This window comes from Nansenia antarctica, assembly GCF_963989245.1.
Source record: "Nansenia antarctica genome assembly, chromosome: 1".
Lineage (NCBI taxonomy): Eukaryota > Metazoa > Chordata > Actinopteri > Argentiniformes > Microstomatidae > Nansenia > Nansenia antarctica.
Genome location: NC_137674.1, coordinates 13,998,506 through 14,012,667, shown reverse-complemented (window position 1 = coordinate 14,012,667; position 14,162 = coordinate 13,998,506). Strand labels below are relative to the sequence as shown.

At 44.1% G+C, this 14,162-nt stretch overlaps 1 protein-coding gene across 1 annotated transcript in view; it reads left to right on the top strand.

Annotated features, from left to right (window-relative positions):
• Positions 1-14,162, top strand: part of col13a1 (collagen, type XIII, alpha 1) — a gene marked incomplete at both ends in the record, with an annotated part of 97,740 nt that overhangs the window by 35,072 nt on the left and 48,506 nt on the right. Inside the window, 3 exons of the mRNA XM_080531957.1 lie at positions 6,006-6,050; positions 8,164-8,171; positions 11,765-11,791. Coding sequence (XP_080388083.1) covers positions 6,006-6,050; positions 8,164-8,171; positions 11,765-11,791 — 80 coding nt within the window. The remainder of the gene's footprint in view (positions 1-6,005; positions 6,051-8,163; positions 8,172-11,764; positions 11,792-14,162) is intronic.

Here is a 14,162-nt window from a genome sequence, read left to right as displayed (position 1 = left end):
GTGTGTCTGTGCGTGTGTCTGTGTGTGTGTGTGTGTGTGCGTATGTCTGTGCGTGTGTGTCCATCAGAGCCTAGCAGACAGTTTCCACTGGCACTGTCTCTGCCCTTTTACTAAACCCATCCCACCTCAGACAAACACCGACCCCACCCCCAGCTTTTTGGGACTAAGTCCAAAAATGACAGGAAGTGTCCCAATAACTCCTGATGATTTTAAAACATAAGCAGATGAAATGTAACTGCCACGAGCTGCTATCCACAGCTACGCCTTCACTCCACTGGGGCTTGTTTCCTTTGGCTGATGACAAACAGCTAAGGAAGTGCGTGGTGCATGACATATTGGCTTTCATGACCGAGGGCCCGTGGACTTTTGAAGGTTATTTAACAGCTCCAGTCGGGTCCTCTTGGGTTACCGGGGGAGAATCTTTGCAAAGGCGTTGAGGAGGCTTTTCCGGAGTTTTTTGCCGGTAAAAAAATTCACTTGGAAACCCAAGCACGTATTATTCTCTCAGTCGGATTTTCCTTTTTCTCTGCGGCCCCTCCCCTCTTTTATAGTGAGCTGCTACTTAATTTATTTTGTTGTCTGCCAGATCTGGCAGGTGTTAATCAAATTTCTCTCCTTTTTAATCTGGACTTTGGGTTTGGGTTTCTGTGACAGCGTGAAGTGCAGAGCCCGCAGTAGCCCCAGCCTTGTTTGAAGGGTTAGAGGTCAGCTGCCCACTGAGCCTCTATTGACGCTCCTGTCAGTTCAGACGCCTCCTTGTAATTCAGTCAAATTATTATTACTGTCCTTCGTGTCCTTTTAATGCATTGCCTCTGAGGTCTGAGAGCAGTTCAACTTGTACAAAGGCAAAGCAAAGCATGTCAACCTGAATGAAACCTCAATGTGTTTGGATGCTAACCTGCTATTAACTCAATGAAAGAGGAGACAGACTGAATGCCCTTTCTAATAATTATGTAAATGTAAGGTTTCCAATGTACTGGGTCATGTGTTTGTTACATGAAAAAAACAAAATACAGCCCACTACATTACACACTACATAATACACATTTATATTACTCTTTCATCACTATACCTGCAAATCCCAAAATATACTACATGTACATACAGTACTCATAACTCTCAAAATCTAATTACATCATCTGTAATTGGGTCTGGACTCCAGTGGAGCCACAATTCGATGATCTCATGATTTAAATAGAGGAAAATATGCCCACCATGCAAAAACAAATCCGAGATTTATGAACAATCTCTATTTAGATACTATTACTCACTTCAATGGATTGGAGTAGGAAGTCTTTCTTCTGCCCAGACTGGAGTGGGGCTGTTCAAGTTTTTTAATGTATGCCTTTCCCCCTCCCGAGAGCAATTTGGAAGAATAATGGTAAAGTCAGGTTAATAGTGGCTTTTCTGGCACAAACACAATGGGCGTCTTTGTGATGATCTGCTGTAAGAGGCACTGCATAATTATTTAATCTCGGGGCTTAGTAGCGTTTCCTTTTGGTTCCAAGAGTTGTTTGGGAAAATATTTCAGTCTCAACCCAGCCATTTTGGCATAAAAGTGCATAATAGGTGCACACCCATTTTCTTCTTTTCAGACATTCTGGGAACGACTAGAACTAGCACAAAGAAACCAAATTGGAGTGAATTGAGATGTTTCATTTTGCACAGAGAAAGTTAGGTCAGGTCCTCTACACTGCATAGGGCAGTATTCATAACTTCCAGCATATTATTTAAATGTGTGTGTACGTAATGTGCCCTCCATACCGCAAAGCTTATTAGCTCATTAACCAAGCCATGTACCATAGTAGTTGATGGCCAAGTCTTTGCTATGAACCACATAGGAAATGTGTCAGGATGTGCATTTTTGTATCCCATTGAAATGTGTACACAGTAAAGAACTTTTGGTGGTCTGCCGAAGCATTATCACCCATGGGGTTTTAAAAGTCCTACCTCAACAGTATTAGAGAGCATATTTTCATAATGACTGACTTCCATGAAATCTTTTATTTTCATGTTTCATTCATTTGTCATAACCTGACATTCGTGGAGTGTGAGCCACAAGGAAAATCACTTTGTGTCTTTAAACGACAGTATGACTCATATTTAAAAAGTCAACAAACGTAAAATGGCTCTTTGTGATTGGGTCAACTGTCAACTGTCAACTGTGAGAGTACGAGAATGAACCAGTCAGGTGTCTACCGTTCTGGACATGGCATCTTTTTCACAAGATACTGACTACCCATGGGGCGCTTAGGTGGTGTAGCGGGTTAACCGTTGACCATGTAACCGCAGGGTCCCCGGTTTGGTTCCGGCCGGGGACATATCCTGCATGTCATTCCTCCTCTCTCTCTCACCCATCCTTCCTGTCTAAATCTCTACTGTATCTGTCAATAAAAATTAAAAATATGAGTGGGACTGCCCCACTCAGAAAAAATAACTTAAAAAAAAAAAAATAATGATACTGACTCCCCAGGACAAGATACTGACTCCCCAGGACACGTTGGAAATGAGCAGTGGAAGGGGTGTGTGACTAAATGTTGGTTTGTCTAGACGTGATCTTTTTGTGGGGAGCTCGGAACTCGATACGGCTGCTGTTAGTGTTTATTGTCTCCCCGGTGGATGGAGGGATGGCAGAGGTGCAGACCTGAGGCCTATCTTATTATTATTTCTTTTTACAAAGAAGTCAACTATTCTCCCTCGCTTATCCGTATTTCTATTTGGAAAGCCGAGCAAGTTTATTTTCTGACAAGGTTAGATATATCAGTTGTGAAAAGGCATGCAATTACCAGAATGATTTCTCCAGGTTTCAGGCTTCAGATTTATTCTTCAACAGATACACCTCATAAGTCAATCCTTTCTAATGTTTGCACAATTTCAGTGGAAAATCGTTGAAGTGTGAAGGTAAAGCATTAAGTGATTTACAGTACAGTATATTGGCCCTGGAGGAGCAAGTTATGCTGATACAGATAATGAATGCTTTATTGGGATAGAGACAGTAGAGATAGGGAAGGTGAGAGAGGGGGGGGAAGACATGCAGGATATGTTGACGGTCGGAATTGAACCAGGGACCCTGCGATGATATGACATGCGCCTTAGTGTGCTACACCACCACGCGCCCCAAGAGGGGGTACCTCACTTCAATCATCACACAGCACCCATCTGGTAATTCACTCTACACATTTTAAATGCTTTATTTATGTCCACATACAAAGTACAATTCTAAAGGACATAAATACTAACAGTGCATTTTGACATCCTGGAATGGACACACACACACACACACACACACACACACACACACACACATCACTCTCTGAATTTGGGGATTATCATATGGTCATGCTAGTGTGAGTCGGGTGGCCATGGAACTTGTTTAAGAACAGGGCTCGTTGCTGGGCAATCTCCCCATCACCTCAGACATTGAGGTCAGTAGACTAGAGGGAGGAGCGCCCCCTATTGGGCCCAATCAGATTCCTCCCGGCTATTACCCAACAGTGCTTATATGAATGAATGAATGAATGGTCTTTATTGTCATTAATATAGTACAGGTACCATACAACGAAATTTGGGAGGGGGGGCTCCCCTGGTGCTAGGAAAAAAAATACTAAAAACAAGAAGGGAAAAGAGCTGGTTTACATAAATAAAGGCTATATACACTATCCACTATACTATACTATACAAATAAAACACTGTGCTGTACTCTATGCTATGCTATAAATATCCTAACATTTCCTATCTCTGAACCTTATGTGCACGAGGGTTGTCATATTGCACATAGTATTATTGCACATTCATTTAAAGTGTCGCAGTTTGCCGGTTTGAAATGTTCACAGTTGTGTTTCAGTATTGCACTTGATTACAATCTAGTAGCTGCCATCAAATTGTCTAGATTGTCCAGGGCCTAGAACCTAGGTCTTTGCTGTGTTCAGGGCCTGAATGGCCCTAGGGTAGAAGCTGAGCTTCAGTCTATTTGTCCTTGCGGACATGGTCCTGAACCGCCTGCCCGAGGGCAGCCAAACAAAGTGTTCGTTCCCAGGGTGGAAGTATCGTTGCTGGCTCTATTAATCTCCACAACAAAGTGCAAGGCTACACTGTCATTAATGGTATTGCGAAATATCTATCCATCTTTTTCATTACTTCCACACTGCATCACAAAAATGACTTTTGGAATAACATGCATACCATGACAGAGCCCAGGGTGGTGTTGACTACATCTTATTTAGCCTGAAAATATTGGTCTGACTTTTCCGGTACACCATACACCATGTGAACACACCCGCATCAACATCAATGGGATGGAGGTGGAGCGTATCTCCAGCTTCAAGTTCCTGGGTGTCCACATCTCACCCCTCCACCCCTCCACCCTGGTCAAAAAGGCGCAGCAGTGTCCATACTTCCTGCTGGGAAGACTGAAGAAAGCCTAGCTGTCTCCTAGGATTCTGGTCAACTTGGCGTTGTACCATCGAGAGCATCCTGACAAACTGTTGTAGAGTGTAGTATGGCAGCTGCTCTGTCTCCACCCGGAAGGCCCTGCAACAGGGTGGTGAAAAGCGAAAAGCGCCCAGCGCATCACTGGTGCCCAACTCCCTGGCATCATACACCATGGGGGGTACATCATACACCATGCCCGGTACAACCGCTAGTTCCTGTCTCTGGCCTGGTGTATCGAATCTCTCCACTACGCTTACAGTACGGAAGCCTGAGAGCCGCCACATTTGTGCCGGCCACTACTGTGTGTTTAGCAAGGGCAATTGGAGAAGCAGGGAATCCGAGAGATTGGCGCAGGATGAGGGGGGGTCGGGGGGAGAGTATTTTAAGCACCGTAATTCCAGGGGTTATTCCTGGATCTACATTGCAGGACACGGATCGTCTTAAGATGGCAGCCACACCTGCCCATGGGCCTCTGCTCCTCACATGTACTGTAAACCCCAGCCACACAAAAGGTCATGTGAATTTAGCGCCACGGTCTTACTATGTTGTTTGCCCATGTGCCTCGCAGATTTTTTTGTCACTCGATTTGAGGGGAGGTGATGCTCTAAAACTATTCTGCGTAAATGATAAACACGCTTTGTGTTTATATTGTCAGACAGACATCCCGGTAACTGCGGTTAGATGGATGCCTTCCCCTTGAGGCTATTCTCAGGGGTGGGGAGGAGAACACCATGAGTTTGCATGTAAGCATGCAACATTAGATCTCCAACACAAGCTCAGGCTCTTACATAAGCAGGGACAACAGGTGTCTGTGATACTTGGATAGCGTTTAACTCGACTGAGTGGGAGCTTGGCATGCATGATGTCAATGCGGTGAAACAACTTCCTTTTTTAATGTGTGTGTGTGTGTGTGTGTGTGTGTGTGTGTCTTGTGTGGGTCGCCTTCAACCCCTCGGCATGTCAAGGTTTGGCTTCTGCAGCCCTACAGTGGGCGCCATCACATGGCTATATTTGAAGACCCTCTCATGCCTCCCAATATGCCTTTGGATCAAGGTTGCCTATAGATGTCCCAGAGCGGGGTCTGGCCAACAGGATGTGATGGCGGGCGCAGAATGCGGACAGGAATCTGAGTCCATGCTTGCGTACAGGGGGTTTAGGCTTTCACTCTGGGGTCACTCACCACCGCCACCAGAATAAATGGAACACCCCAAAATGTTTCCTCTGCCCACCAGGGACCCCAGCCTGTACTGGGTGGGGGGGGGGGGGGGGGCGGGGGGTGTGTCGTGGAGCACGCGTCTTTTTAGCCCTGTGCATGAGCTTACATCGCAAAGCTTTGTTTTGGCTTTTGGTTTTTTAAATGAGATGATTCCTTTTTTGGCTGCATGTAGAAAGTCGGCTTGCGCTCCCACACACACTGTGTGTCATTTGATAAGCTGGCAGTATCCAGTTCCAGGAAGTTCCAAAACTCAACTGGCTGATCTAGATTGACTAGGAAGTGCACTGTGTTGGCCCCCTCTACATCAGGGGATGTCGGAGTGTAACCGTTGACTAACTGCTGGTTGTTTCTCAACCAGGGCCTCCTGGGTCGAGGGGAAAGAGAGGTCGCAGTGGGGATCCAGGTAGGTCAATGATACCTGATATGTATCACCACCAGTAGTCACTGCAGCCCTAAAATCCACAGGATGAGAATCAATATCATGCAATGCCATGCTTCCATTCACTCATTTACACTTCTTATTTGGAGAAAACTATTTCAACAATGTGGGACTGCGTGCGCTGTAACAAACAGCTCCTCCAGGTGAAGACATTAGTGGCATTATGAACTTTTCACACCAGATTGAGTACGCAGAGTGTTTTTTTTTTGGTTGGTCTGTGTTTCATGATGAAGTGAAAGTTGAAAACTGTCAGTCAGGAACGCGATGAAGGCCCATTCGGAGATTTGAACCCATCTCCTGTGGGTTCCAGCCACACGGGCCTGACATTTGCATGCACCCAGGTCCACAGGCGAGGAGAGGGAGAGACTGAAATAGCACCTGCCCACTCAGCAGAAGCTTAGAAGAAAATGCCTCCTCAACTTACTAGGAAAACACAGCCGCAAAATAACAGGAAAGGGAAGAATAATGCAGGCCCCCGAAGGGAAGGTTTGTCACCCCTGACTACATCATCCTTTACTCCTGGTTATTATTGCTCATGTCAGAATGATTGTCGGTCCAGGACGGAGGAGTAGTCGGGCACTCTGCAGTCCCTCTGTCAGTTTTGGCAGTCATTGGTACACTCTTTTGATACATTGTCCATCATGTTGGGATTCTTGGGCTCCTGTTCCTGTCTCCTTGGTTGGCTCCAGACCATTTAACAGCAAAACAACAACCCTTCTTCTACTATCCGCTTTCTCAGTTCATTTCCAATGAGAAACATTTGGAGCAAACTGACCTGACTAGAAGAGAATGGAAGTGATTTTGTCGTCATTGGTTTTCCTCACTGTTTTGCGATCGATGTGATGGCGTCGTTTCTGACCTCTGTCTTGATTTGGCAGTCATCTATTCTCAGAGGTCGTTCTGATTAGCCTTATGAAAAGGTCAAAGATAATATAGTAGTATATATAATAGTAATATACCTCCCTCTGTTCTGTCCTGTTTTGTTTTATGAATGTTTGGAAGGTTTTTATAAACCATCGGCGTGCCTTTAATACGGTTATTTTATGGAACATCAACTAACAATTCAACTCTATTCTTTGAGTTGATTTAGCTATTTGTATGCAGCCCACAAAGTCACGTACATGCGTATTTTAAGATGTTGATATTGATAACACTTTGACATAGTGTAACAAGTGGATTCTGATGACAACACTTTCTAAACTCTTGTTATTACACAGTAATAAGGGTCATTGGTAATAACCTGTATGTATGGGTGTCTCTTGGCATTAGAACAAGCTGCAACTCTAGGGGTACATCATCTTTTTTTATGTGGCATTAAGCACTTGAGTAGCGGTGCTGGTTTGGTGTTCGTCTCAGGCTAAGGCTGTGGGCTGCTGCCAGTGTTGTGTCGTCTGGTGCTTCTCTGGCACTTTTCTCCTTCTCTGTGTCTCCCTCCTTGCTCTCATCAATTCAGGAGTTGGGAGACAGACCGGTTCCCAAGGCTGCCAGAGAGGAAAATGTCTCTTAAGGCCAGCAGTCTCAGGGGAAAGCCTGGGGGAGCTTGCTAGACTGGCAATCTACTACAGTACATTAAGAACAGGCTCCCAAAACGAATACCTTGATTTATGCGCCAATCTTTCAATGTGACGTACAGAACTTCTGAAAACATAGCCTGCCAAGTGTTCCAATAATGTAGTTGTGAGTGTCTGGGTTAGACAAAGAGCATCAGTCAGTGTGCTTCTATTTTCTTGCGTGTCTTATAAAGTTTCCTTCTCTGTGAGTTCACAGAGCTGAATGAGACATCCATCAACCTCAGTGGTTGGCGCATTGTAGCTGCGAGTGTGGAAAACATCTTCTCTGAATCAAATAGACGTGTTCTAGTATTTGAGTCATCACATTCAGTCAGAAGCAGGAAGGTTGTGGGGGGTGAGGCTCTGTACCAAGGAAAGAACAAATTCAAAGCAAATCACCATAAACTGAAGGAAACTTCAGCAACTTTCTAACTCACAATTTCATAACTCAATGTTTGTCATGATGTCATTAATATTTGTTCTATACCGTGTGATTAAATTATGTTTTCTCTTTCTGTCTTTCGCAGGACCTCCTGTAAGTAGACGTGCCTTGTGTGACCGGAGAGTGGTAATGTGACTGTGTTTTTGACTTTTTGAGTGTTCATGCAATGGGGATGTACTGTACTGTATGTGAGACCCCATTTTGCCTGGATGCACCCTTTTGATCTTGCTGTGTGACGTTTGTTCAGAGACCTTGAACTGTGATGATGAGCAAGTTATATATTAGCTGATTACTCCCCTCAAGTATTCAGACAACTAGTATATTTATATGTTGTCTTGACAAACAACTTGCAAATTCATCAGTCGCCACAACTTGAAGTTAACAACTCAAATTGTGTCGGCACCCCCAAAAGAAAGATTGGGATACATTCATTATACACAATGAGCCTCTAAGCGTTTTAGTGAACGGCTGTGGTCTTGACATTATGAATACAGTGTTTGTTCATGCAGTTTTGCGAATGTTATTGAGCACTTGACCCCAAATGTCCCTCCCTGGAAAAAATGACTGATAGTTCTTCTGAGGAGGTTTGAAAGGTACTGATGATGTCAGGGGAGGAGGCGTGTTTTCCACTCTCAACGCCTCCGTCATAATTCCACACGACAAGTGAAAACTCCAGAAGCTTTTCATATGCCGTGTCTCTCCCCCAGTCCCCCTGCATCTTCCTGCCAAATGCTTGTGATCCCAGTCGTCTCACGGCTAACCTGCTGGTCCTCAGGATGTGGCAGGATGTATGAACACCTTGGGCAGGCAGGCTGGGCTAAAATTGGGTGCGACAGCTGAGTCCTTGTGTGCTGAGAGGGTGAAGGTCACATGGCAGTGATGGATTGGGCAGCAGCAGCAGTCAAGGAGGGATGGCCAGGGGATATCCAGGGATAACCAGAGACAGTCAGGCAGGCCAGGCCAGGCCAGGGAGGGGACAGGAAGTGAACTGGGAGGAGTGGGCAGGGAGAGGGGAGGGAGAGGTCTCTGTCCAAGGCCAACGGAAAAAGACAGAGAGAGCAGGACAGCGACACTGCACACTCGATGAAAAGTGAAGGTTTCGGGAAGGTTTTGTAATGAATCAATGAAGATGATGGAAAGACGCCCTATGATGGAAAGACGGCCAAGACATTGGTGTCCCTTATACTTTGTTCATACACTTACATTAGAATCATATTTACACGTTATTAATGAAGGTTTGAGTTAGTGATTTTCTTGTGTGTCTTTATGTACAGTTGTAAAAAATAAAAAATAAATTGAAAGCAGCACTCAGTTATGCAGTAGAGACACATGAGAACTAAGATCCCCTCAACTGAATGTCCATACTGCATAAGGAATAACATGGACAGTGATTCAGCATTACTATCTATTATTACATTACCACTATATCTTATGCCATTACTAAGTATTATTACTTCACCACTATATTATACCACTATTAAATATGGAAAGTGTATTTAAAGACAGCAATATATCACAAGTTTATTTCTGTATTTCTATATTTTATATTCAGGTCAGGGATTAATTTGACAATCCATCAATTGCGCTGTGACTAAATGCTAGCGCTTGTTTTCAGTTGTAAGAGGGAGCAATATGGCCCTCCCCACCCGTGTGTGACAGAGCGCCGTGGTAGATGTGCTGCTCCATGTTGTGGTCTTTGACATTCGAGTGAGGAGTTGAGAGATGAGTTGAGAGATGATTTGTGTAAATTATCCCAGGCCTCTATTTAGAATGCTAGTAAAGGATGTTAAGCTAACACAATTACCCATTTTGCAACTGTAAAACGACATGAAATTGGTGCTTTCCTGTTTCCCGAAAACCATGGGCTCTTGACTTTTTCAAAACATAATAGTCCATCATTTTCCATAGGTCATATCACAGGGGCTTGGCCTCTCGCCCTCCTTGTGGCCGTGAGTGTTTGGCACACTCTAATACAATCAGGGTTGATGGGAAACACCTTGAACATGTCAGAGCTGCATCACAAGCCTTCATCCCTAAGTTGAAATCCAGCGTTGCTTAAACCACACAGTTGACCGTCGCCAACTCAGCAAGGGAAGCGTACTTTGTTGAAAAAAAAAAAAAACAGCTACAGAACCTTAACAGAAGTTAACACACATTCAGTCACTCCTTGCTAGACTTTTTTGAGGGCAGCCCATTGGTTAAGATAACACTTCAACCAATCAGTGCAGACCTATGTCATGTCACTGCCAGTGCCTAAGTGGAGGGAGTGAAGTCCAAACCTCTCTCACACACCTCCTCCACACCCTCCCCAGTGAGAGCACAGTAGCCTCCAGGGTCGCCACGGCAGCGCCCGGGCCTAATGGGAGCCACATGTTCCAGGGCTACCGAAGGATTCCACTGAGGGGTTCCTGCAGCCTGCACCGCACAGCTGCCCCCCACGCCCCCCCCCCCCCCCAAACTAACATGGCCATGCAAGGTGTTACATAGCAGGCCCCGAATTTCACTTCTCCTGAGCTTGGAGACACACCAAGATTGTGTAGTTAAACGCTTAACTTAACTTAACTTAACTTAACTTAACTTAAGACACGACACAAGTCCTCGGGCTCTGTCTATATTCCAAGTTAGCTCAAATCGGCAAAACAGCATACTGTTACAAAGTATGAATAGTTGATTTCAAATGATATAGGTTACAGTATGGCCTTTTAGAGGGATGTTGCAATGCATTTGTGGCTTTTAGAGTTTTAGTCAATAGGAAAGGATCAAAGAGCTCTGCGAGACGGGGAGTGTGTTAATATCTCTTCCCTTTAGGATTATTGAAGCAGGAATAATGACTTCCTGTGCCTAACATTTGGCCAGGAGCCGCCCACACACTCGCCGGGAAGCAGAAACAATCATTTTTCAGGGCTTTTCAGGAAAGAATAGGGTTCAAAATGTCACTATATAACCCTCCGAATTCCCCCAAAGAGATAGCATACCTCGATGGACAAACAATCGGAACTGGCTTTGGGAAATGTCAAGAGTTCCTGTTGAGTCTGAATAGCAATTAGTGTTGCATCCTTTACTGAGAACAACACTGACAAAAGCGTCATTGATTTGGGTCCCCTATTAGCTCACTGAAAACAAACATTGAACATAGCAGCAGTAAGCAAAGCAACGCATTTGAATTTCACCTTCTTCTGGATTTGTTTGTTCTAGAAGTCACCTCAAGGGTTGTTTTTAATGTCCCTCCTTGGTAGGTATTTCAATGAGGTTAGGTCCGTTTAGACACAACTACATGGCAATGTAACTACTGATAGATGATTTCTCTTCAAATGAAAGAAGCATGGCACATAAGTATCAGCACCTTCAAATGAATTAAGTCAAACCCAAGGAATGTGTGTAAAGTTTATTGTTTTCTTCTTTGGTTGTGGAATGCTGTGTTGTTTCTTTTGTGTCTGCCTGTTTGAACTGACCTTGCCAAAATAAAATGAGCACTTAAGAAAGGAACATTTCTATAATAATCTATGCAATGAAAGTTCAATGATATATTATATTCAGTCAAATAATAATCACTTACAAAAATCTTCACGTGACCATTTTATTTTGGCCTGGCTCAAGTTTGGGTGCCTCTGTGATGTGGACTCTCTCTGTAATCATGTCAAGTTCACTCTCTATTTTTTTGCCATTTTTTTCTCACCCTTTTTCAGGGTCCTCCTGGACGCGCAGGCTTTCCGGTAACTGTCTTATAACTTGTGTCTGATCTTCCTTGTCTGTCTTTATATCAGTCTGTCTGTCTGCCCGTCTGTCCGTCCGCCTGTATGTCTGGTATGTGGACTTTTTTCTCAGGGGTCTCTGTGCTCTTTCTACTGAGAAGTTGTATTTGCATCATGACAATGTTCTCTACTCTTGAATGAGGATTTGCAAAAAAACGGTGTATTGTACACTGAACTGACAAACCAAGAAGTTCAATATAATTACAAACGCTATTGATTGACTACTTACAAAAGATGAATCGATTAAATTGTCTGGGATTATGACAGCTTCTCAGATAAGAAGCCTCAGAGATGTCAGCTCAACAGAGGGACTGAGTGCATATGAGTGGCTTTTTGCTTGTGTCTACGGGCAATGCCTGTCACAGAGATTCATTGCCTGTGTATATACAGTACATAGTACACACATACTGTATATACACAGCATATATGCATTCATTAAGACCTACAGCAGGTTATTCTATTTTCTTGGAATTGGACAAGTGCTCATGTGCTTTAGACACACTGTCTAGCTTCCCAGACCCTCGCTGGGCTCTTTTTGCTTACGTGTTTCCCTCTCTAAGCTTTTGTGATCACCCAGTGCTAACACAACTAACTAACTCACTAGCCAAACCCTAGCCTGCTCTCCATCACATCATAGCAACAGGAGGCCATCTTAGATCTGATCTTTGACCCCCAATGCCAGTTACAAACCTGTGAACCCCCTCCTCAGTCCTGAGAGGATCACTTGTGAAACGGGCTAATCCATCAGTCTGAAGTGGAGGAGGAGGCTTGTTGGGGAGAGTGTTTCATGCTAGATTAGCTGACAGGGCTTGTCAAAGTTAGGATGTGATTCCAGGATTTTTGATTTACACTGTCTACGTGTTGGAAATAAAATCTCAATTGTTCTTGAAGTGGGGAAGGATGTGGTTTTGGAGGGGGAACCTGTCTGCATTCAAATCAGTCATTTTTCCATGCAACATGGTATATATCAGATGTTTTAGCAAAAGGACAAAACCGCATGGAATGATATATGAACTCTAAATTCACGGTTCGTTTATGCTCTTCGTCGATGCAGCTTCCACTAACTCATTCCCCATTGACTTATTACTCTAAAGTTAGGACCATCACATTCACTTATTATCACATAACGCAAACTCTGTGCACTTACCGTTATACCACAGTTAATGTTATCACAAAGCCCATAGACATATTCCAGCTACGCCTCATCTAAAGTAATGAATTGGTCTTTTGTGTGCTTGTGTGTGTGTGTGTGTGTGTGTGTGTGTGTGTGTGTGTGTGTGTGTGTGTGTGTGTGTGTGTGTATGTGTGTGTGATGGAGAGAGAGATTTGGCTGTGGTCAGTCTGGAGTGTGTGTGATGTGCCTGAGCCTAGTCCAGCTGAGTCTCAGTACTCCTGTAAATACACCTGAGAGGCTCTGCACTGCACTGCTGAGGGCCACATAAATCCTCTTGGCTGGAGTGTGAGTGTGAGTGTGAGTGTGAGTGTGTGTGTGTGTGTGTGTGAGTGTGTGTGTGTGTGTGTGAGTGTGTGTGTTCTTGTGTGCGTGTGCCTATGCTCAGTCGGGGATCAGTCATGTGGTCAGACACCAGTGAATTCGAGACTGCCATAGCCTCAGAAACTCCAACAGGCTTGAGTGACAGGCACTCCAGAGGCAGTGGAGACAGGGAGTGGTGTGTGAAGGAGGGTCAATGGCCTCCACCCTTATCTTTTTCACTTCAATAGAAGCATTTAAGCAACACACAGTGAGGAATAGTGGGGAGTGATTTCTGTCTCAGATCTCTCTCCGAATGTTGCTTAGCACAATAACAGACTTAGCCCGCGTGCTGTTTAAGATTTATGGAGCAGGTCTTTCGCCTAATGCCTGGAAATCAACTATTTAAGAGTGGGGTGTTTTTAGTAGTTATGGGAAATGGCTAGGGTCTTTATACCCAATCTGAATTCTATTGATCTAATTCAGAAGTTAATATTGTAAGGCATTGGCTTGCTTTGGATCAGCACCTTGGACAGAGGTCAGGAGAGTACTTCTTGGCCAGCATATCTCTAGAGACCTGAGTAAAGAGACAGTATAGGAATTCATCTGGTTGTTTTCAGTCAAGTATTGAGACTCCATGTTTTTAGTAAAGTATTGAGACATGAAACTCCATGATATTTCTTGTCACACAAGTTTTAGTTTGTCAGCTCCATAGTGTATGTATCTTCTTTTGATGTTGGCTCAGCTGCAAACTAGCATTCCTAAAAAATGTTAATGATTCATTTAATGATTCTGAATGTGTCCCAAGTTGAACTTGATATCAGGGCAACACATAACAGAAATGATCCCAGCGGTTATGGG